The 24150-nt window shown below is 44.6% G+C and overlaps 3 protein-coding genes and 1 pseudogene across 7 annotated transcripts; 2 read left to right on the top strand and 2 right to left on the bottom strand.

Annotated features, from left to right (window-relative positions):
* Window positions 1-4591: 4591 nt before the first annotated feature.
* On the top strand, window positions 4592-9156 carry LOC133910839 (purple acid phosphatase 15-like; annotated as a pseudogene).
* Window positions 9157-9418: 262 nt separating this feature from the next.
* Window positions 9419-13823, top strand: LOC133913769 (uncharacterized). Of its 3 annotated transcripts, none has more exons than XM_062357024.1 (4): window positions 9419-9558; window positions 10196-12110; window positions 12204-12345; window positions 13569-13823. In XM_062357024.1, exons 1-2 carry the CDS (start codon window positions 9496-9498, stop codon window positions 11765-11767), a joined length of 1635 nt encoding a protein of 544 aa, XP_062213008.1. In that variant the 5' UTR covers window positions 9419-9495; the 3' UTR covers window positions 11768-12110; window positions 12204-12345; window positions 13569-13823. The 3 variants fall into 3 exon arrangements, with proteins under 3 accessions (XP_062213008.1, XP_062213009.1, XP_062213007.1); XM_062357025.1 differs by lacking the exon at window positions 13569-13823 and adding an exon at window positions 13172-13544; XM_062357023.1 differs by lacking the exon at window positions 13569-13823 and having other exon boundaries at window positions 12204-12498.
* Window positions 13824-13977: 154 nt separating this feature from the next.
* LOC133913773 (CRIB domain-containing protein RIC4-like) lies at window positions 13978-15401 on the bottom strand. Of its 2 annotated transcripts, none has more exons than XM_062357028.1 (3): window positions 14747-15401; window positions 14506-14673; window positions 13978-14424 (listed from the first exon to the last, which is right to left on the bottom strand). In XM_062357028.1, the coding sequence occupies exons 1-3, from the start codon at window positions 14748-14750 to the stop codon at window positions 14090-14092; spliced, it is 507 nt and encodes a 168-aa protein (XP_062213012.1). In that variant the 5' UTR covers window positions 14751-15401; the 3' UTR covers window positions 13978-14089. The 2 variants fall into 2 exon arrangements, with proteins under 2 accessions (XP_062213012.1, XP_062213013.1); XM_062357029.1 differs by having other exon boundaries at window positions 13978-14418; window positions 14747-15395.
* Window positions 15402-18010: 2609 nt separating this feature from the next.
* On the bottom strand, window positions 18011-23879 carry LOC133913768 (uncharacterized). Of its 2 annotated transcripts, XM_062357021.1 has the most exons (4): window positions 23346-23879; window positions 19427-20864; window positions 18789-19315; window positions 18011-18651 (listed from the first exon to the last, which is right to left on the bottom strand). In XM_062357021.1, the coding sequence occupies exons 1-3, from the start codon at window positions 23430-23432 to the stop codon at window positions 18828-18830; spliced, it is 2013 nt and encodes a 670-aa protein (XP_062213005.1). In that variant the 5' UTR covers window positions 23433-23879; the 3' UTR covers window positions 18011-18651; window positions 18789-18827. The 2 variants fall into 2 exon arrangements, with proteins under 2 accessions (XP_062213005.1, XP_062213004.1); XM_062357020.1 differs by having other exon boundaries at window positions 18011-19315.
* Window positions 23880-24150: the final 271 nt, after the last annotated feature.

Below are 24150 nucleotides of genomic sequence, written 5' to 3'. Positions count from 1 at the left end.
GTTTCTCATAGTATAAATCATATTTTTGTCTGAAAATTTTTGGAAAGCTATATGATAGCATCCTCTATACTACATATTTTTTATAAAAACAATTCATGACTATTTAGATAGTGTTTTTAATTTTGAAAGCATTAGAATACAGTATTTTTGTACTTTTAATCATGTCGCAGGTTGTAATGGCAACAGGTGGCATGTTGCTCTTTCAACGGGCAATAAAAGTATATATTATAATTTTTCAAAACGGACATATGTATCTATAATTCTTTATTTAAAAAATAAAAATCAAATCTCTCTCTAACCATTTCATGTGTCACACCGTGCACAAGGTTTACAGATGTGTTTGACCACCGAAAACTGCCCGTAGATGGTAACTGTACAGTAACTCAATGAAATTCGATGAAAACCTGATGAATTTCATCAAATTTTTGATTTTTTTAAATTTTAAATTTGAGTTTGATCAAAAACTGATCTACTTATAAATACGGTGCAAAACGAATCAGCCGATAACTACAGTAGCCGTGCGTGCTGGGCAGGCTGCTGATCGATTCAGAGCTGGCTGTCGCAGCAATGGGTGGCACGCCATTCTTGAGCCAGCAAACCAACAAGGGCCGAACCTCAGCAGCTTTCCTTTCCCCTTTTGGCGTCCTTTGAGATGCAATGAGCATGAAGAACTGAACAGGAATTAACTAAACCCAGTCGACCTCTCTCTTTGGAATACTGCCAATCCAAACGGAGACTAGACCGAGTCCATGTCATCCTTCTACGTAACCTATCGAACAAGACTCGGAGAAATCGTCGTGTAAACAGCGACGCTACATTCGGAAGCTGAGGACGCATGACTGCATGCATGCAAACTACTGTATGAAACAGAGCACAAAAGGTGCAGCTTTGAAGCGAAAGACTCGAAGAGAACACCAAAAGGGCCTGATGGGCGCCATGAATGGCCGGACCGGCCATGGACAGCAAAGCCTATCTCATCGGTCGGCGGCGGGGGCATCTTCCATAGGACGCTGGAATATTCCTTACTGCGTGAATCGTCTCATCTAATATTACGCAGGATTTTAAAATTGTTTTATGAAACAAGAGTCCTTTAATTTAAAATTAAGACTACGAGATCACTTATGCATCGTTATATAAGGTTATTATTGTTATACAACTTAAAACATTCATTTATTCTATGCACAGATTAAAATGTTGTTGAATTACTATAAGATAACTGAAAATACAAATCATTATAGATATTATCTGTTAAATCATCTCAAGATTACATGTTCATAAGATTACCTACAAGATAATCCCAATGTATACTCACATAAGTACTGCCAGTATCATCTCTTTTCTGAAGAGGAGATTTAGTTAGTTTGAGCAAAGTATACCAGTAGTACTTTGTCAGATCCACTTTTAGGCCATCTTGTGTAATTTGTATTAGTCTCTATATCAATATTTAATATGTATATATTTCTAACATAAGTAGATATTACAGGCATACATCAATTAAAATACGATATTAGAGTATAACACATAGTTCATTACAACAAGTCATGTAGACTTAAATAAACAGAATCTCACAACACGGTGGAAATAACACAAAATCGACTGAGCCCTACAGGTAACTTGAGTGACAAAACCTAACTTTCTACTCTTCACCTTCAACTTCGGCGAAGTCAGCTTCTGATTCTTCATCTGAATCCAAATATAGCAATAGTGAGTATATAAAGTACTCAGCAAGTCGTATCTAAAGGGGAATAAATAGATGCATAGGAGTATAACAATGAAATGCTATAGAGTCTTTAGGTTTAGGGAAAAGCCAGTTTTGAATGCAAGGGTTCAATTCGCAAACATCTTCTCAAAGCGATTGAGAAATTCATAGTTGAGTTTGACATTGTGGGGTGGGAGGATGCAATCTGTCCCGCTAGTTTTCAAGTTTTATAGTTGGTAGACACCCTGTCCCTGCCAACTCAAGGCTTGAGGCCTGTACTTACTTCTAAAACACGGGCACACTGTCCACTCACACGTCAAGGGATACTCGCACCATAGAGCTAATTATCAAGACCACACTGTAGCGTCACCCTTGACCGTGGGCATGGTTATCAAATAGATTTATACTCTGCAGAGGTTGTACAGCTTTACCCACATGATATGCACATACTCGCACCACCGTCGTGGTTGAAACTGGCATAACGAGCTCCATACTTACCAACACTACTATGATAATCACCCATAGGACTACCAGGGGCCTAAAGCATAGATCACAAATAAAGCATGGCTCGAATACGGCCATCAACATAGCACCAGCCACACCTTAAACCGTGCACGACTCGAGTCTTCTCTTGGTTCCCACTGCAACCCTGCCTCCTGGGTGGGTACCGAGCTAATGCTAGTGAGGTCTGAGGCCAAGTCCTACCCATACAAGACGTGTGGTTGCACGATGGTCGCTAGGTGAGATGTCAAAACAAACCGGTCCTTATGCGATCGATGTGAGTGTCTCCCAGCAAGAACACATTGCATGTGAACCTTGCTCCCAATGTAGTCCCACCTCATGTGAGGTGCCTTACTCACCACCATCAAAATCATCTTTGAGGTTTTCTTATTAATTCACTCACACACACACCACCAAGCACACATACATTTTACACATTTCGAAAAGCACGATTCGTATTATTATATTGATTCTTTTATTTAAGCAAAGCAGTCATAAGCATCCTAGTTATCAAGCAATCATCTAGCCAATCAACATAGTTGATGTTAGAATCTTTCTAGGGTTTTAGCAGAATAAAAGTAATCAATAACAAGACATGGTTTTAATAAGCTACGTCATAACTATCTCAATATTTTAAATTAGAGTTAATAACTTAAGCATGCATATGACTGTAGTTTAAAACAAGGCTCTACTGATTGTATTTTAAAACACGGGTGCAATATGATCAACGGCGTAGGACTTGACTTTGTTGAAATCCTCGCCCACTCCTTCTTCAAACTTCGGGTCATCTGGATCCTTGAACACTCCTTCCTCTAACATATGCAACCAACAACAAAAGCGAACACAATCAATAAAACAATAAAAAATAAAAAAAATTAAATTACAAAAATTATGAAATCGATATGGTTGGGTAGATCTCGAATTTAGATGAAGATTGGTGAAAGATTGTCAAAAACGGAGTTAGGATGGAGGAGAAATGGGCTTTAGAAGTTTTACGGGAGATTAAATCAGAAAAAAGGAACATTCGGCTTGGTTTGGCTTGGCTCAGGTGAAGTGGCTCAGCTCAGGGTGAAATTTGGCTCAACTCACTCAAGTGGCTCGGCTCGGGTTTTGGCTCACGACTCAGCTTGAGTGGTTCGACTCGGTGGCTTTAGAAGGTGGCTTGGCTCAATAAATAGGGTGGCTCGGCTCAGGTTTTGGCTCGGCTCAAGTGATAAGGAGAGGAACATTGGTTCTGTGGCTCAAAACAGATTGAGAGGGAGGGAGAGAGAAGAACATAGAGGAGGAAGAAGATGGAGACGGTGGCGCTTGACAGCGAGCCAGGGCGGCAATGTCTCCAGTGACCAGCAAAACAGAGTGGCGGCGGCCCAATCTACACCATACAGGAGGTGGCTCGTAGCGTGACTAAGGTATGAGGGTGGATTGGGGGGATTTTGGGGCTTCTCGACTGGGGAAAGAGAGATGGAGGAGGGCTCGATGCTCACCAACAACGGTGGTGCTCTGGTGGCGGCGAGTTGTGTTCGGATGAAGTGGTGATGAGGGAGGGAGGAAGAGAGCTCGGGGTGTGGGTGATGGAGAACAAGGGTTCAACTTTCATTTATAGGCAGACAGAGAGCGCACCGAGGACACGGCGACATGGCATTGGAGTGGCACCGCTGCGAATTGTGGGACATGCGCACCATGCAAGATGCGACAGGATGGCAAGGTTGGTGATGATGACAGCACGGAGGTGCTACAGTACACATGAGGACGATGAGGTCGGCAACGGAGTGGTAGAAAGTGGGCAAGGACGGGATGACGTAAGTGGTAGTGAGGTCATGATGATAGCAAGGACGATGAGAGAGATGAAGATTTTTTTTAGGAAGAACTGGGTGTGACATACTTGATTTGGACCTATGATCAGCAGGTGTCGAGGTTTGAAGATACTATGATGATAACAAAGATGTCTTACCGATTAGGCTCTACAAGACTACATCATCAATCAGCGAACCCAGTGTACGATCTTAACAAGGAATTTCAGATGAGAGAGAATAGGTATAGTAACTAACAATTTGCTATCAAAATTCTCCATTGCAAAGCTTAGAAAAAAATCTCCACTGCAGGCAGGCCATTATCACCAAAGAATTAAGAAACAACGGTGCAGTATAGTAGAGCAGAACAGAGTGTCAATTTCGAGGTAGAGTCTACCTTTCCTTGCTGGTCGGCTGGTCGGTTCCGAATCGGCTGTGACCGGGACCCACCGCTCCGACAGTGGCGTCCTCCACCTCCAGTTTCCTCTTCAAGACCTTAAGTCTTCCATCGTTACAAATTTCCCTCCAAATCCCAATACACTCCTCCACCCATTCGTTGCTCCCCAACCCTGACGGCGAGGGAGAGTAGATTAAAGCAGCAATGCGCTATGGCTCGTTGCTGCTGTTGCTTGCGACAACGGTGGCTGAGCCGGTGTCGACGCTGTCTTGGCCGCAGCGGCTGGTGATGGTGCCACTCAGGGACAGGGGCCACACGGTGGACCTCCTGAACATGGACCCATGGGTGCAGCACCAGGTCATGAGCTAGGCCCTCGAACAGATCGTTGTCGCGGTCTCTATCGCGCCCACCTCCACCTGGGTCTCCTGGATCACAGGTACCCTAAAAGAAAAAAAAACATTGCTTTGGCTAATCCATGGAGCCAACTAGCTTGGCGTTGGCATTGGTCGGGGGGACTGTTCTAGTTGATGGTTGATTCTACAGAGGAGTTCCAGATGGGCGGCGTCGTCAGGCCGCTGGACCCCAAGACCGTGGGTAGCATCGTGCGGTACAGTCTTGCCACCGATTCTCTGGTTCACAAAGCCACCAACGAGTTGATCGTATACATCCAGCTTTACCATTCGAGGGCCTCCAGAACTACACCTCCGGCATCATCCACCACGTCGTCCTCCAAGGTTCCCCATTGCGAATTTACAAATTATAGCAATTCCACGAACTGAATTTCTCACCATTGCCATGTATGTGTGCGTCCTGTCCATCCAGGACTCCAACTTGGGACGAAGTATTACTACCAGTGCGGTGACCCGGCCATCCCCGGAGCCATGAGCGACGTCCACCCATTCTGGATGATGCCAGCCATTGTGCCGAAGATGTCACATCTGGTTTTTCAAATGAATAACCAAATGCATTTCATATGTATATTAAAATCAGTTTTATCATACATATAGTGACATTAATTGTGATAAACACTTCTATATCGAACAAAATAACTTTATTGAAATAAATACCAGAGTTTTGAACGACAGCGGAAGAACACGAGAACACTCCAACAAAACTTTAGGGCACACCACAGGCAATCGACTCGGGTCAACGCGACCTAGGACGTTCCGTCTTCATTGTAGTCTTCAACTTCCTTGATCTTCGCGTAGTCTTCTCTAGCTGAGCAATATTTAATTTTAAAAATAACAAGTGTGATTACATATCGTATTCCGCAAGTGTGAAAAAGCATGACATGATGGTTTAAAACAAGAAAGACTTGACTCAAGTTTACTACATCTATACCATCCTAATCCAAGACTTAAAAAAGACATAACAGTCATATTTACTATGTGTGACAACACTGATTTTACAAGAACTGCTTATTAGATTCCATCCGATTACAAAACTCATCAGATATTCTATATCCTGCTACCAACTCATCAGGTTACCATCACCCGACTACCAGAACCAACCATCCAAGATCCTCACTAAGCATGAATAAATTCAAGCCCGCTCTTGACTGTGAGCATGACGGATCGATCAGTTTTATACTCTGCAGAGATTGCACACTTTACCCACGAGTCATGATTCCCGTTTTGCTTCACACTTCTAGGGTGTAGACCCGGTGTCTCATTGCAAGACCTTTACAAAGTGCCTCCAAACCTATATGCACCCACTAAGATTTCACCATTAACAGAGAGTACATCCACTGCAGAGGCCCCCTCTTGTGCCACTCAACAGCCAAATGCATACAGAATAAGGATGACATCTAATTAATTGGCTAGGGTGTACCCATATAAGCCTCGTGGTTGCGTTGTTCAGCCGAGTTACAGGCTTCAAGAACTGATCCTTAGAATCTAAAGCAGGTACTTGCACATCACTTAATGCTTACACAACAATCATACCAACCAAACTAACCTGCCTAGATCTCTATGTTCTATGTTGCTATAAAAGATTACCTAAATCGGTTCATATTGCATAGACCATCAAATTAACATTTATCTCACTCGACTTAACAGCACAACTAAGCATTTCTACCCTTGACACCTAAACTACAACACCAATGACAAGGATAATCATATAAAGTATTAATAAACCCTAAACATAGGATTCATATTGATAAAACATGCAATTAGAAAGTAAAAGACATACTTTCCTACAATAGTATAATATGATCAAGAACACCTGCCTTTAACAACGGGTTGTTCAAACTCCTCGAAAGTCTAGTCCTGCAGATTCACGAATTATCCGTCTCCTAATGCAATCGCGACAACCGGAAATAAGCAAGTATAAATATCTAAGAATAGTACACCAAACAGTAGAAAAACGCTATAAAAAGCCTACTAACAGAAAATACTCGCTACTACGACCACAGGAGCGCAAGAATCGTCTAAAACAGAGTTATAACAAAAAGTTATAAGGGTTTTAAGCTACATGGGCTTTTCTGTAAAAGAAAAGGGCTATTTAGTAAAAGCAGAAAGTTTTAGAGACTTATTTGTAAAAAATCAAAGATCTATTTGTAATTATATAAAAGTTCAGGGGCTAAAAGTAAAATAACAATACTACTAGGGCTTTTTTGTGAAAACAGAAAAGTTTTAGGGCCTAAATGTAAGATTACATAATTTCAGAGAATAAAAGGGTTTATTTTTTTATTGAAAAACCTATTTATAAGAATTAACATATTTATTTTTGTTTAGAAAACTTAATTACGACGTTAGCACGCTGAGGTGGCTCAGGAGGGTGACGTGGCTTGCCACGTAGGACAAGAACATCCACATGGAACGATGACGTGGCTATGTCGAGAGGGATTATGGAGACACGCGGCATATTCTTATTGGTTCCTGAAGGGGTGTGGCCTGATCTAATCTTAGTCGTTGCCTACGGATCGGACGGCTCAGGGCGATTGGGGGGAGTTGACGGCCGGCGGTGACAGAAAAGCGGCGGCGGCATCTTGGACATCGCTGGAAGATCGTCGGAGACACTTGATCTAGCACGTCCAGGCACGGGTCTCGATGAGATCTACCGCAACAGAAAGAGGAGCGCACGAGGATCCTCACCGTGGTGTTCTTGGTGGTCGGGAAGAGCTCAGGGATAGCGGGCGGCGGTGAACGACAGCAGGGTCGTCAGCGTGCTTTGAGGACGGGGCTCCGATGACAAAGAGAGGAATTCGACGGTCGGAGAGGCTTGCTGGGGGTCCTGCGATGCTGAAGAGGCGGTCAGCGGGTCTCGGCGCTATGGGGAGTGCTGGCGACGAAGAAGTGCGGCGAGGCTCATCGGAGCTCGGCGAGGGCAATCCTGCGGCTATGGAGCGGCGTTGAGGATCGGTGGGGGAGGCTTCTTGAGCTGCTGTAAAGCCGGCAACGGCCTTAGACGTGTCGGGAGGGCTCAGACACGGCAAACGGCGTGCAACAAAGCTTCGGGGGCGGCAATGGTAGCTCGGCGCGATGGGGCGGCGGGGTTGAGGGAGAACGGGAGGGCGGCGAGGCTGGGGCGGCCTTTATAGGCGTGGAGGGAGTGCGATTGCGGAGTCGGGGCACAGAGTAGAGGGCGAGATGTAGATGGCGATTCGGCAGGCGGTTGCGAGCATGGGAGGAGCAGGAGGTAGAGGTAGAAGCTGACAGATAGGATCTGCGTGTGAGAGAGAACGGAGAGAGAAATGGACGTCACAGAAGAGCTACCCAGGGAGTCGGGGACCTTGGCCTTACGTATACCACCACCTGAACAGTCGAACACATGGTGAGCAACCAGCCCGACCTGGTTCTCCTCGTCGGCGACGTCAGCTACGCCAACCTGTACCTGACCAATGGCACCGGAACAGACCGCTACTCCTGCACCTTCGCCAAGTCGACACCGATCCACGAGACCTACCAGCCGCGCTGGGACTACTGGGGAAGGTACGCTGCTAACCAAGAACGAGGCTAACTTGAGGTGTCTGAAACTCTGAACAATTGTCCAGAGTTTGCTCAGAATGCTTAGTTCGGATGCACCTGAGAGTTTGATGATTGCTGTGCAGGTACATGGAGCCCGTGACGTCGAGCATTCCGAGGATGGTGGTCGAGGGGAACCATGAGATCGAGCCGCAGATTGGCAACAAGACGTTTGTATCTTACAGCTCGAGGTTCGCGTTCCCGTCGGAAGATAGCGGATCCTTCTCCCCATTTTACTACTCTTTCGACGTCCACTCCAATGTGCAAAACATCTGCAGTTCAGTATGAATGTGGTCAGTGTCAATTTGTAGAGTTTCCGGTGTGCAGATCAGTTAATGGAAGCTGACTCTTGATAATGAAACCTTTCATTCTTTCCAATTACATATTGCAAGAAAATCTTGTACTTACACAAAACGATTTCAGGGGAGCAATACAGATGGTTGGAGAAGGACTTGGCAAAGGTGGACAGGTCAGTGACCCCATGCTGATAGCGGTTGACACGCACCCTGGTAGTACCAGGTTGGACCCAGTATTACATGAGTGAGGGCATGAGTCCTCCTCATTTTTTTATTTGGTGGATTATAGATATTTTTACTATAGCTCTAGTGTTACTGTAGTTAGCATATCTTGCTCGATTTCTGGCTAGATTTTCCTCTGCCTGGTACAACATATACAAGGCTCACTACATACAAGGAAGTAGAGTGCATGAGGGTAGAGATGGAGGAGCTCCTCTACTCCTATGGTGTTGACGTAGTCTTCATCGGTCATGTAAATCTTATCATACCAACTCTTACACTGACATAAGTGAACACTATCATATGTGTGTGAGTGTGATGTAAGTATGTAGTGATATGTGTGCGTGTGCGTAAAAAAAAAACATCCTCCGTGAAATCTCTCTACCTAGACATGCGGACTTGTGTTCTTCCAAATCTTATTATCCTCGCATGAAAACCCGCTGAGACCTCGCATCGCACCAATGGAGCAATGGGCTTCCGAATTTCTGTTTGGGCCGGTCCACACTTCCTTTGGGCCGAATACGTCATCACTACACATCATCCTTCCTCACTCTAATCACCTCACCTCCGTTCAGCTCGTCGTATCGTCTCTAGCCGAACCTGTGCAGCTCCGCGACGGCGAGGAAGCATGGCTCACGGCCTTACCTGCAGCAGCTATCCCGCCTTCTTCTCGCGCCTCCCACCTCTCCGGGTAATCTCCTGCTCATATCCGGCTCTGCGCCTCGCTAGCTTTGTCCTCTGAATTTTGTTTATAATCAGAAACCCGTGTATTCTTCTTGGTTCCAATGGTTTCAGTGAACATAATTAAGTGCGGATTTGGTGGAGGTGTGAGGTGCGCATTCCGTTTCATGTATTGAACTCTTGGTTTTACACGGGTTTATTGGAAGAATTGGTGGTTCTGGGGTGCGTGCTGGAAGGATGTTTCGCTGAGTGGATGACTGGATGGAGTGCCGGCAAGTTGTTTGTCGAATTGCTCTGTATCTATTCTTAGATTATGAGCTTCCAAAAGACTACGTATTCGTATATTTACTGTTCCTAGAATGTATTTCATTGTAAAGTAGAAAGGTGATGAGGAATTAGGCTTCAGAATACGGCCCTAAACTATGCCGATAACCTCAGATTCTCTACTGTGTTGTTCGGTCTCTTATTTCTCTTTTTTTACTCATGCTCACTCTCCTCTATTGAAGATGCTTTGTACTGCCTCTAAGAATATATCATGACTAGAATATGAATGTCTACTTTGGAATCATTGACTGTTGACAAATGAACCATATGTTCAGTTGAGTCATTGTATTCTATGTGACAATACAAAATTTCTTGCCTCCTAGGAATCTCCCAGACGACATGCTGTTGTACAATGTGGCACCTCATTGAGCACGACAAGAGTATCTGAAACTGAAGCTTCACCAGCCGAATCTTCAACAGTTGTTCAAGGTGGTACCGCCCCTCTGGTTCACGCACTGCAATCAACTGCCAGTCAAGATGTTTCCTGCTTTCACTTCCCAGGACACAATAGAGGAAAATCTGCTCCTACTTCCTTGTCGAAACTCATTGGCTCGGGGGCATTTTTACATGACTTACCCGAGCTACCTGAGCTCGATGATCTCTTCTCCCCGAAAGGTGTGATTTTAGATGCTCAGAGGCGAGCAGCTGAACTCTTTGGATCATTTAAAACATGGTTCCTTGTCAATGGAACTACCTGTGGGATCCAGGCCTCAGTGATGGCTACCTGCTCTCCCGGTGACTACCTCATTTTACCGAGAAACTGCCACATTTCAGTGGTCTCTGCACTGGTCTTGTCTGGTGCAGTGCCTAAATACATAATACCAGAGTATAATTCTGGGTGGGACATTGCTGGTGGTATCACCCCGTTGCAGGTGGATAAAGCAGTAAAGGAGTTGGAGGAGGATGGAAAGAAGATAGGCGCTGTTCTTGTTACTTCACCAACCTACCATGGCATATGCAGCAATGTGCAAGGTATTGTCTGTGTTTGTCACATGCGAGGCATTCCGGTTATAGTTGACGAAGCACATGGTGCGCATTTCAGGTTCCATGACAATTTGCCAAGCACTGCAATTGAGCAAGGTGCTGACCTGGCTGTGCAATCCACGCACAAGGTCCTGTGCTCCCTTACACAGTCCTCAATGCTTCACTTGGCTGGAGATCTTGTGGATGTTGATAAAGTAAGCCAGTGCCTCCAAGTCCTCCAGAGCTCGAGCCCGAGTTACCTCCTACTGTCGTCTTTAGATGCTGCAAGAGCTCAGTTGAGTGAGAATAAACACATATTTGATGAACCGTTAGCTATAGCATCAAAAACGAAAGACAGGCTGAGGATAATCCCAGGGATATCTGTTCTAGACTTGACATGCTTTGCTTCTGATTTCCCTGCTATTGATCCATTCCGTATCACTCTTAGCACTTCAGATCTACATTTATCAGGATACGAGGCTGATGACATTTTGTATGAAGATCATCAGATCGTATCCGAGCTTGTTGGCACACAGGCAGTGACATTTGCAGTCAACTTAGGAACCAGATTGCAAGATCTTCAGAAGCTCGTACAGTGCACAAAGCGTCTGTCCGAAAAATATTTCTTTGCCAATAGATCCACTTTTAGAAAAGAAAATCATGTTTGTAGCCCATTAGAGAAGATCTCTGTGCATCTGACTCCAAGAGAGGCCTTCTTTACAAAGAAGAGGAAAGTGAGAATTGAGGACAGCCTTGGCGAAATTTGTGGTGAGTTAATCTGCCCTTACCCACCGGGCATCCCGGTGCTGATCCCGGGTGAGGTAGTAACACAGGATTCGCTATCTTACTTGATAAATTTCAGAAACCAAGGCATGAGAATCAGTGGAGCAGCTGATGCTGAGCTCAACTTCATTCTTGTATGCAACTTGTGATGAATGTTCTGATGTTTCAAGAGACTATGTAGAAGAGATATTTCGATAACTCACAGACATATGCTGATGCCACGAGAGATCAGAATTGTAGTTCAGACCCAGTCCAGAGCACAACTGGCTGTTTGTTTGATGGATTTGGGCAACAGTCATGTAAAACAATGGCTGACCACTTGGCCAATTAATTAGGCAGCATTTTGTCCTGTGAAGATCATATGAATAGGGTCAAGCTGCAACATGGGGCCAAAATATGAATAGGGTCTATGGCATGTGATTGGTTGTAAGTTTGAAGTATGAAGCGTGAACTGCTTTAGAGGCAACCTCTCCATCTGAAGTGCCTTGGAATGTAATGATATCCTACTTTTCCTGCATGTTTCTTCAAAAGAACTATTAAATTAGCCTATAAGTAACAGTTTCTGTTTGTTCCTTCTCTTCTCAGGTTTCCCCTTTGGTTATCTTCAGAATGGAAGGCTCAGTCTGAAATGACTGTCAGCTCAAGCATCAGATGCAAGTTTGCACCTTCATGGTTCTCCGAGAGCAGGTTGCAAGGCTGCTCCAGCAAGTACTCACTAGCTGCTCTTGTAAGTTTATCTATCAACCCAAGCATTTACGAATATTCCACAACTTGTAAACAAATATAGGCATATATTGGATCATTTTAATCACAACCTTTTTTTATTGTAGAACAAGTACTCCTACTTTATAAAGAAATGAACAATGCTTACAAATTAAAACCTCCACCCCAACCTGGGATTCAAAACAGGAAATAATAGCAGCAGATTTGGTTGCAAGAATTATTTAAAAAGGCTTAATGCCCTATACATTGCAATCAACAACCATGAAGTGATGTGATTATGATGATGATGATGCAGTTAGGTTTGTCACGGGCTGGCTTTATGCCATAACAAAGCTCACCATAAACAATAAGGACCTGAGAGCTAACTGTGCTGTTTCCCACTGTGCTGTTTGTTTCCTTCCCAATTACTTGAGCTCATAAAAAACAAAATTTGGACCGATCAGTCTCACTTAATCCAATTCTCTTATGATAAACAACTAGACAGGCATTTCGATTTTCGAACCTTAAGATATCCACTAACAAAAGTACAAAACAAAGCACGGCTGATAGACCATCCCGGCCAGGCATAAACCTGATAAACGAGGATGCTACTGCCAAATCACGTGAGCACCCTAAAAAAAGGTGTATCAACAAGGTTTTTGTTTTTAATTGTTCTCTGTTAACCATGTATATTACTATCAAAGAAGAATCTTTTTTAAGATAGAAAAAGACATGTTTTACGTGTTATAAAATCTAAACAAATAACACTGCCTTAATCAAACTTTCATTGGCATCCAATTAATTATTCCTTATTACGTACTAACAGTCCGCTAATACTGTTCCTATCACAGATAACAACGGAGCATCACATCAAAGATGTGTTTCTTTGCATGGACTGATTAAGAAACCCTGCGGTTGACTAATTTGTCCGAAAACCTAAAATGGAATTAAATTGCTAAACATAAGCTGGTACTGACTATCGCATCTTGTTAATCCCTGGTTGGTGAGATTAATCAATTACTTAATTAAGGAGAACATCAAGCCAAGGCTGCACAGTGGTCTATTATTGCCATTGTCATTTTCTTGACGTGATAAGCAACCAAAAAAGGGGAGTTGCTTTACCCTGCACCATCACCATGTACATACATGCGTATGAATTGGTTGTCACCTTTATCTAGAATTGTTGTTACGTGTACCAGCATTAGTGAATTATTAATCCATCTTAATAATGATTCTAATCACTGGCAGGGCGCAGTGCATTCTCCGGTAGTAGGCACTAATAATTGACGTGGTTGAGCCAGCAAATACTTGAATGCACTATTAATGTATTATGCTTGCTTGCTAGTACCAATTTATTACTATCATCACTACGGACAACACTTATCTCATGTACCTGCTCCTGCTCGTACCCAGAACACGGTAAGAGCAGTCAATCTTCATGAGCAATTTTTTTCCAGAAAAAAAAGGAAAACATATATTCCAGCAAACACCATCAGTGTTGATGGAGATATGAGAGCTCTCACAAACTATACAAGTTGGCATGGATATAATTATATATATATACACAAATATGTTTCTCATCTCATGCTCACCAAAAGAAAAAAAGAAAATAAAGGCATGTACCAAATGACAGATTTTTACTACAGTAGCAGAGTAGTGACCAGCAAACACATGGAAATTTGTATTGCAAATCAACATCACCCATGTTAATCAATCAATGTATTTTACCACCACCACCACTCAAGCTAGGTTGGCTTCAAGTGTTGCAGTCAAGCTGAAGCATGCGCCGCCTGATCCATGGCCATCCCGAGCTGCCTGAGGGAGAGGGAGGAGGGCAGGGAGAAGGCGTTCACCATGCCCATGGCTCCGACCTTGTTCAGCCCACCGTGGCCGTCCCACCCGATGTGCCCCACGTGCTGCACGTCCGTCGGGTACCCTATGACCATCTCCGTCTCCTCCTCCTCGTCCTCCTCCTCGCCGGCGAACATCTGCGACAGGCTCTTGATCCCCTTCATCAGCCTAGACACCCCGGCTGCGACGATCCCCGGCGACACGGGTGTCGCGGCCTTCTCCTTCATGGTCTCGCCGCCACCTTCCTCTGAATCTTTTGGAATTGTCAATATATATGAACTGAATTGAACCAGCTAGCTCTAACTGATCATGTTGCCTGTGATCAAGAACGTACTCTGAGCCGTGGTCGTGGTGGCGGTGGTGGTGGAGGAGTCGCTCTGCGGCTTCTTTTCGCTTGGGTTGGCCACGGATACGGCAGACTGTGACATGCAGCCCATGGAGAAGGGGAAGACGCCGCCGCTGGTGCCTCGACGGTCCTTCATGGGAGGCAGAGGTGGAGCAGCTGAGGCGAAACAGGGAGGATTATGAAAGGGTAGAGAGTGAGAGGAGAACAAGGAGAGGTTATGGACATGTACCCATGTATGTAGCAGACTAGCAGGGGAGGAAGGATCGAGGAAAACAAAGGCCAGGCTCACACAGGGACACTGCACAAGTGGCCGGCCTCTCTTGTTGGGGTTGGCCTTCCGGGCTTGTGTTTTTGGCTTTGCTACCAAGGATGCATAATTGACAGTATATATAGAGCGAGGGGCCAAAAGGACGAAGAAAAATAGGGGAAAGGCAACGTTTGTTGAGAGAGAAAGACAGAAAGTGGTAGATACTGTAGAGAGAGAGAGAGAGAGAGAGAGAGAGAGAGATTGGCATGATGGTCTCTGTACTTGGCGTTAATAATTCTTATTGCTGCTGGAATATGGTCTGATGATATGAACATGCCTTCTGATCTGCATACATGAGTACTCTCCCTGTGTTGGACACTGCTCAGCATAATTTCTGTCTAAATTATACACAGTAGATGAGGTGCAGAGGACAACGCCATTGTTGACCACTTCCAAACGGAGTAAGAGGTACAGATTAAATTTGTGACCAGTTGGGTTTGACCGACCGACAGAAACGAGAGATGGTTGGGTTAGTTCAGGCGCCATCATTTGCTACCCCCTCCCTTCCCTTTCGCTTTGTGGTTCCTCCGTCTTTTTTGATCTCCTGTTGCCTTGTATACTTCTGGAAATATATCTGGTTTTAGATGGACAAGTAGATAATGCTTAAGTCTGTTGATGCATGCTTTTTATCGATTTGTCATCCTAATGCTTGTGGGCTTGGAAGGATAATGAGTGTATCTTTCGAGTCACGACATTCATACCTGGCGTCCATGTTTATACTACCAGCTTAATGATGTAGATATCATTCAGAGATGTAGGTTGTAGAATGAACCCTTCGCGGTAATTCCTAGTTAGATCTAGCAGGTGTAGAAAAAGTAGCACGAAGTCATGAGTTATCTGCTCTAGAGTCCATTTCATAATCTTCGACGCTTCAACTTCATACTTTTTTTATATAGATTTGGCCGAGGTTCATTAGTCTCTTCTCCAACCACCTACTTTCCAATTCCATTTGGTATAAGAAAATGAGGCGAAGGGAATGAGAAAGAGACTGTTCGCATCTAGCTACTTAAAACAAATCTAATTGAGCAAACCTATCAATGAAAAAGGAAATATGAAAATGGCCACGCGCATGAAACCTTTTCCTTTCAATCTTCGATTTCACATTTTTAATAGATTCGGCTGATGTTCATATGTCTCTGCTCCAACCACCTGCAGGCGTCCATTTGCTCTTAGAAAAAAACAAAGGAAAACTTTGAGAAAGAGATTGCTCGCTTGCATTTAAACCAAATCTATTTCAGGAAACCTATCAAGGATATTAAAAGAAACAGAAAAATGGCCACATGGACCCCTTCTTTCCCCTTATTATTCTCACTTGCCTTTAGGACCAAGCCAAGATGGCCAGTGTAACAGGGCAGAGCAAAAGCTCTCACACTCACTCTCGTGTACGCAATGCGTCCGCTGGAGCCGTGCACGGTGCAGCTTCACTTCACTTGCCAGCTGCTCAAACGATTGCTCATGGCTTGCTTGCATCAGTTGCACGCATGGCTACTAGAATGGAGTAGCGGTGGTGCCCCTGCATGTGTGCGTTGCTGCAGGTGCAGGCATGGCTGCAGGATCTTCCAATTTCCAGGGAGGGAATGAGAGATGGGCGTCGATTTCTGGAGTGCGAAAAGGGAGGCGAGCGAGCTGAAGACGAAAAGACTTGGGCCGGTAAAGCAGGATGGTGGTTGGTGGAGGTGGGTGCAGTGAGCACGTCGACAGTGATCCGGTACAGAGATACCGACGCCGACTGTCACTATGTGTGCTCTAAAAAAATACTACTAGATTGTATTGCTGGTGAATATCAGTGCTAGTCAAATCCTGCTTAGTGCCTGCTAACACACACTGATTGATACCGCTGAGGGTGCAAAGCCAAAGTAGGCACACCATGCATGATGCATGTGGGTCAATTTATACAAATACTAGTACAAAACTCAGCACTCAAAGGTAGAATCGGTGGTTAGGATGTGCACACTGCACTGCACTGTAGGAGGTTGAAAGGAATTGGAACCTTGGTGGTACTACAGGGTAAGAAGAAGGCACTCCTCCTCCCTCGCTTGGTCAGGCAGAAGAGACATGCGAGCACAGGTAGACATGCTCTTACACGCAGGGAACAGTGCAGTGCAGATGGGCGGATGGGTTCTTGGTTGTTTGTTGCCTTGCTATCTCGAGCTACCAGACGAGGAAGCAAACAAAACTGTGGAATCACGAGCCTGGGATGGAGCCTCTTCCGCTTCTCCAACCTCCCTCCCTCCCGGATGAAGCAGTCGCGCCCGGTCGATCGATCACGGACTCACAGTACAGCCCATTTTCGACGTTGGTCGCCCAGCCCATAGGAGGAAAACAGGGAAAATTTCGTATGATTTTTGCTGTGATTTGGACGGTAACATGGGGGTGGTCGGTATTCGAAATAATTACCGACCACCCCTGAACATTTGTCCTTTTCAATTCTCCCTCCACCGAATTCCGTTGTCTAAAATTTTGTAGGGTTCTTCTCCTGTTCAATCCGTACCTGCAAACATTTTTCTAGAATTTTTGGTGGAGAATTTGGATCTACCATCGTTATCTTCTGGTCGTTAATTGAGATAACGACCACCCTACGAGCATATCCACGTAGATCTCAAAGAGAACATTCGTGCGTTTGCTGGATGGGTGTCCAGTCCTTTTCCAGTGCACTCCATCCTGCTGGGGCCATTCCTCGCCGGCACCAGCAGAGTCGCATTTGGAAACTAGGTTGCCATCTTGTCATGCACATGCCCTGTGCCCCGGTGCGGTGGACCAAAACCAAACTAGGCTCCGTTGTAGTTGAACTAGCCGTGTGCAGAGCACAAGAAAACTCTGGCCGCCGCACAGATCCCAGACCTCCGGTGAAATGCAACTTACACGAGAGACCTACCGTACTGGAGAAAAACAAACCCTCCGCCCTGATACGACGACAAAAAGGAAGCTGATAGATTTCAACGCTTGTGATCCTCTCCAGCTTTGTACCTCATCACATCATGCCATTCGTTGCAAGTAGTGACTGCAGAGACAGAAAGGGGCGTCCTCTCAAGCTTAGTGCTTGTCCTGACCAAGAGTTGACCTTGGATCAAGGAAATGCTTTGCAGGGTACTTCCATTTCCAATGGATACGGGCATAGTAGCCACATAGCAATAAATAAATGCAAACTGAAAGGATTTGATTGACTCTTCAAATGAAAGATGCAGAGGACAAAGGAAAATGGATATCTTAACAACAGCGACTACATCAAATGACTGCCAACATTAACGATTCCCTGGAGCTGGAGGGACAATTCCAACCAACCAACCAACCAACCATGCAAACAGTCTGGAGCAAAGCAACCTAACCATGCCAAGCAATATCAAGTGCACAAAGTCAAATGGTATACTAAACCAAAATTCACAAGTCGTCCTCTTCTGATCACGCCTCGCAATGTGTACGACTTCTCAACATCAATGCCGTGGAACAAGTTACAACCTCAGGACACCACATCATCATCTATGTAAACTAAGAGTTATATACACAGGAAGACAAGTCAAGGTGAAGTGTCAACTTTGGAACAAATCAAGCAGAAGCAGATTTTTCTCGGCCAGCAGCTCAAATCCATCGGACTACTATAAATGAATCTCAAGACTTCCTCTTCCCTCTCCTCGCCCCCCTCTAATGTACATTCTGGCATTAAAAATGCTTTTACACCGTTCAGATCAAAATTGTGCAGCGATAACAGCTAATGACTCCGTTACAGAATCCAGCCTATTGTGGTAACCAACACTGTTTCTCCACGCAGCACTCGCCAGGCTACTCCCCTGCCAAGTCAACTCTCACAAGTGCTGCGTGCCAGCGCCAACCTAGAAGGTGCATGCAGTTATAAGAACAGCTACATGTAAATGTATGAAACATCCCTGCCAGCCGAGCTACACAAATTGTAGCAAAGCAGTAGCAGAGACAAACAGTGGTGTGGTTTGACGTTTCAGTGCTCAGCTACCTCAGAGGATTGTCACTCGGCTGCTTGGGCAGCATTGTACTAAAAAGGGATGACGTATGGTAAAGCAATGACATCAGCCGGGTCAATATTCAGAGTCTGAGCCCACACTTGGGGCGCTCCATCAGCCTCAGGCTCTGAGTTGGGCTTCCTTGATTGGGTGCTACCTTGGTCGAACAACCAGCCCTCACCATCATGCTCAGGCCATTCCGTCATTTGAGGTGCTTCAGGAATGCTATATATCTGGCTAATATACTTGCAGTCTGGGTGAGGTGACTTCCTAGACGGTGTGCCATTCGCATAAGCAATCACAGGATCCAGTGGCCCTGAATCAACTGAAGATCGCTGAGCTTCTTGGTTGCCATTGATCTTCTCTTCCTTCTTATGGAGCCTTTCTGCCTTTCCAATATTTATGGCATCTGGCCTCACAGAAGAGAGTGGCGCGGCTACATGAGATGCGGTACCATTCTCCACACGATTGTTGGGGAGGGCTGGTCTCGGCAACTTTGTAGGCCGCATATCATGATGGTCTGTACAGCATCAGAAGTCTTATAATATAAAGCACCATAGAAAAGTATAATGGTGTTCTACAAGACTACATAATGCTGGTAAGTGCAAAAAAAGCAAAGCTAGGAACTCACTTTGTAAGTAACCATTCATCTCATGATTCTTTCGCTTCTTCAGGTTTTCCTCAGGTAGAATAGCTTTTCCATCATCAACAGGTGGGCCTAAAGGAGGGGGCGAGGGCTTCATGGGAAGACTATCTATCAGATAATTTACACTGTTTTCTCTTAGCTTATCATGCTCTTTGTGATTATGCTCCGATTTCTCCTTCTTTGCCTCTTTCTCCTTTTTCTTCTCTTTGTGTTTATCTCTTTCCTTCCTTTTCTTTTTCTCATGCCGGTCACTCCTTTTGTCCTCTTTCTTCGCAACATCAGGCGCCCCATCTCTGACCTTCTCCATCCTTTCAGCTCTTCCATCTGCAGCTTTCTCCACAGTTGGAGGTTTTGACAAAACCAGTTTCTGATCAGTTGAAATATTAGTCTGTAGCGTCCTTCCACCTTGTTCCATTTCCTTCCCGATAGCTGGTGAAAGGCCTCCAGCATCGGGTTTCTTAGCAGAAACAGAAAGGTTTTCAGGCGGCCGTACCACCCCATTTGGTCTCCGAATTGTAATGCTTGGGCTTGGAATTGTTGGCCTAGGTATTCCTCTATCCATGCCTGCTGTTGAGCTAGATGTTGATGGACTGTTGAACCTCTGCATGGATGTTGGCGTGTTCTCCATTGCCCTACCAACCTTGCCATTTCCCTTATGCAAAGCATTAGCAGGGTTTGGAAGCAATGGAGTGGTCGTGCCAACTTCTTTCTTTGCAATCTCTTTGTTTGTACTCTCAGTTCTCTTCTGAACCAGTATGCTAATGTTACTGATTCGCTGTCCCATCCCCTCTTTCCTGGATGCAGATTCAGTATTCGAGGGAGGCCTTGCGACTTTGACTCTTTCCTTCTCCATTGTAGATGCTGATACAAAGCCATCAGGAGTTCTTTGAGCTGAACTGGTGATGTTCTCACAATGTTGTATTGATGTCCCATTCTTTTGTTGATTAGTGTTGATGCTCTGTTGTCCCAATCCCTCATTTTTCCTTGAAGCATTACTAGAGTGAATATGCAATTTATTAGCTGCAGTTCTTTCATTCTCCATTGCAGGTGAAGCACTGAAGCCTCCATGGCTTCGATCATTTGAAACAGCAAAATTTTCAACAGGTCGACTCGCCGCCCCTTTCTGATCCTGTATCTTTCTGAGCAAGTCCTCCCTGTGTTTAGGATCCTTAATGTCTTCGGACTTCCTGCTGCTCTCTCCAAACTTCTGATCATGGGGAGCCTCGACATGTCTTTCAATTCCTTCTCCTGAATCCCTGCTTTTATCTTTGCTCTTGTCCTTTTTCTTGTCTTTGTGTTTTTCTTTTCGATCTTTCTTATCTTTGTGTTTATCTTTACTCCTTTCTTTATCCTTCTTTTCTTTACCTTCTTTTTTCTCTTTGTCCTTCTTGTCTTTCTTATGCTTCTTCTCCTTGTGTTTCTCCTGAAATGAGAACGTTGCTTCCAAGTCAAGAAAAGTTCAAGCATACAGTAGCTAGCAAATGAATAAAAACGCAAGGCAGGGAGCATAGCACTAGTGAAATACATTGCAAAATTTAAAAGTAATCGTTAACTAAAATTTCCAAGTAGATAAACAGTAATCTCCCTGGATGAACACGGAAGATAAACTTGTCACACAACTATTCAGGATTACTGCCTAAAGGCATACTACACGACAAAATACTAACAAGTAACTGTGTCCATTAAATTATATTAGTTCGCTTTCAGAGTTCTTAACTAATTAAACTTGAATCAGATATGTTATTTTTGTACCCACACTAAAAAAGTTGCTTGAATATAAGCAATATAATCACTGAACTACACTGGTACACTATCAGTATTTAAACCTTATTGTATTTGTACCAGAAATGTTACTTTTGAATCCACTGCTCAAATATTGCAAATAGATAGCCAAATAATCTGGCTTTCTGACCACAGCTTCAGCTTATTTTGCTGATAAATCTGAGAGGAACCAGATTAATTATAGTACTTTCTGCACTCTCGATTCAATCTCCTTAAGACTAAACACACATTAGATTGACTATTTGCTCAAAAATATACCCCCAATAATCAAGTTGGCAATGGAACTGCCTTTCTTATAGTGAAATTGCACTCATATTCTTGGAAGGATTAAACGCGTAATGAAGGTTGGAAGGACATGCAATATATTTAACAAGGAAAGAGTAGTCGGCTAAATAGTCAAAAGCAACATACTTTTACACATCTCTACTTGTACAAGAAAAAGGCAAGTTTTATACACCAGATGAAGCAGACGTTGTAACACTGGAATGGATTATAAACTCAAAAGAAAAATTAAATAAATCCTACAGCAAAGGCTAATCATAGCATAAATAATAAACATGACCAAAGAACTGTTTATAACAAAAACTAACAACCCAGACCACAAGGCAAGACTTATCAATCTTACTAACTGCTACAGACCTACAATGTTTACACTTCATGATCTTGTTGTGTAATGATATTTCTAAACTACATTACACTAGTTGATACATTCCAAAGCTACTTAAGGAGTTATTTGCACTAACCAGCTTGCTAAAACTTAGTATTGACATTTGGTGATCCAGACAATATTATTTCTAGTATACTATGTTACTAGTTCATCCATCCTAATCTAATCACTCACCGGAACACCGACAAATAGAAATCATGTCAAGATTGATATCACATATAACAAGAACAAAATCAGATGGCAAGCCTTCTGTCTGTTGGGGGTGGAATTGTCTGTAAGCATTATGATACAAGGAAACATGACTTGATAAGAGCAATGATATAAGGCCCCTAGGCGCTAGCATACCCTCCAACGTCCATCCCCACCCTTTCTTCCCCCTCCCTTCAACCCCTTCTTTTCCCTCTACGAACCTTGAGAACTTACCGGACATAATGTATGCAGTATGTAGCTGTTATTCTGTTAGTTGGTTAGCAGCAATGAACCCTATATGCAGGTAAAAAAAGAGGGCACATCAGCCTATGAATCCAGTAAAGTGTAGCCGCTAGACAGCATAACACCAGAAACTTCATGTTAATCTCCATGGTGCCCTGGTGATGATTTATACAAGGACATGTAACATGTCCAAAAAGGGAAAGATACTGATTAAATGCCATAACAATACAAAAAATAACCAATCTAACTATTCATGTGATCTTCAACTATAGTTGCAAGATATCAACACAAGGTGGTATATTGGTGGGACAAATATATTTTCCTGTAGTTGCTAGCTACCAGCAATAACATCCTTATGTTTGTAGATAGTTTTTCAACCACAGGAATGGTGCAAAGCATTTACGTCACTTTTTCTTCTAAGAAAAAGTATATCTCAGTAACCAGCTGGCATGATAATTATGCTAAAATCTACATGCCCCTTCTACTTAGTCAATCCCTGCATGGCCAAAGCCTGAATCAATAACCAAAAAAAACAAAACACCAGACAGCAGCGCTTTCTTTCCCGTTGATTCATTGAGAAGAAACATCCACCTATGGCTAACATGAAGCCCTAGTTATCTAGTTCACGTGATCAGGGACGCTGTTTAGGAAAGCATTGATTCAGCAACACTACGCTCGAGTCTCTCCCAGTCACTGAACTCACCGAAAAAGGATCCCACATATAACGGCCTCGCACATCTTGTAACGCCCACGATCTCAGCTGCAGGAACTCAAATACTGCTAAAATTTGTCATACAGAGACCCTAACTAACTTTGCCCTAGCTCCCTATCCCCCCACCAAATGCGCACTAAGGCCGAGTCCAAAATTCTATAAGCAACGATCCTAAATTTCTAATGCCTCAAAAGTCTGTACTGTACTAGCTACTAGGAGCGGCGACCCCAACGGGGGCGATCAGTGAATGAGCAAGCCAAGATAGGGACGGAGCCGGCGTGCGGGGAGCGGGAGAAGTGCTGGGTTTCCACCTTGTCGAGCAGGTGCGAGGCTAGCTGGGCGTCGGGGCGCGCGGTCTTCTCATATCCTGGTGGCGGAAACGGGAAGCAGCGAGACATGGCACGGCCGCCTCGGGCCCGGGATCACCCACCGCCACCAGCACCCTCCGCCTCGACGAACAGCCTCGACCACAAACTGTTCCCCTCCTCCTCCTCCTGCTGCTGCTGCTGCTGCTGGGCGCGGCCGCCTCACTCCTCCCGCGCCAGGGGCCACCATGCCCTCCGGTCTCTCATCCCCGCCGCCGCCGCCGCCGCCGGAATCGCGGGGATCTGGGCCCCGAATTCCCCTCCGCGCGGGGGATCCGAGGATCCAATCCGACCCCCCGCAGCCCCAATCGAATCGAGACCTCGAGCGTTATGGATCCCCTTTTTTTATTTTCGTTCTGCTCCGCCTTCCCCGCGCTGTCGCGTCGTCGGATTTGGAGGGAGTAGGGTTGAGGAGGAAGAGGAGACGGATTGGAGCACTCCACCGCAACAAGGCCGAGGGGTGAAGAAGGGAAGTGGGAGGAAACCGGGAAGTGGGCACCGGGGACGCGTATATATAGCACGGGGAGGGTGGGACCCACCACCACCACTAGCAGCTGCTCTCCTCTGCCCCAAACATATATGGTGGTCTTATTTCCGGGTTATTTTATTTTATTTTTGCAAGAATCCTCCTCCTGTCTCGCCATTTTCTTGTTACAAAGTTTTTTAGAATCTCATGTTTTCTTTTCTAGGGCATTAATTTTCAGAACTGTTAGATATTCACAGTTGTGAAATGGTTTATGTTAGTCGTGGG

This window comes from Phragmites australis, chromosome 3 (genome assembly GCF_958298935.1).
Source record: "Phragmites australis chromosome 3, lpPhrAust1.1, whole genome shotgun sequence".
In the NCBI taxonomy this organism is placed as follows: Eukaryota; Viridiplantae; Streptophyta; class Magnoliopsida; order Poales; family Poaceae; genus Phragmites; species Phragmites australis.
This window is presented reverse-complemented; position numbering and strand designations above follow the sequence as displayed.

Excerpts from the sequence above, each read along its gene's own strand:
- LOC133913769 (XM_062357024.1), top strand. The coding sequence starts at position 9,496 with ATGGCTCACGGCCTTACCTGCAGCAGCTATCCCGCCTTCTTCTCGCGC. Across the intron at positions 9,559-10,195 it reads CGCGCCTCCCACCTCTCCGG|GAATCTCCCAGACGACATGC; the intron begins GTAATCTCCTGC and ends CTTGCCTCCTAG.
- LOC133913768 (XM_062357020.1), bottom strand. The coding sequence starts at position 23,432 with ATGTCTCGCTGCTTCCCGTTTCCGCCACCAGGATATGAGAAGACCGCG. Across the intron at positions 20,865-23,345 it reads CCTCGCACCTGCTCGACAAG|GAGAAACACAAGGAGAAGAA; the intron begins GTGGAAACCCAG and ends TTCTCATTTCAG. Across the intron at positions 19,316-19,426 it reads GATGAATGGTTACTTACAAA|ACCATCATGATATGCGGCCT; the intron begins GTGAGTTCCTAG and ends GATGCTGTACAG.
- LOC133913773 (XM_062357028.1), bottom strand. Across the intron at positions 14,425-14,505 it reads CACCACGACCACGGCTCAGA|ATTCAGAGGAAGGTGGCGGC; the intron begins GTACGTTCTTGA and ends CAATTCCAAAAG.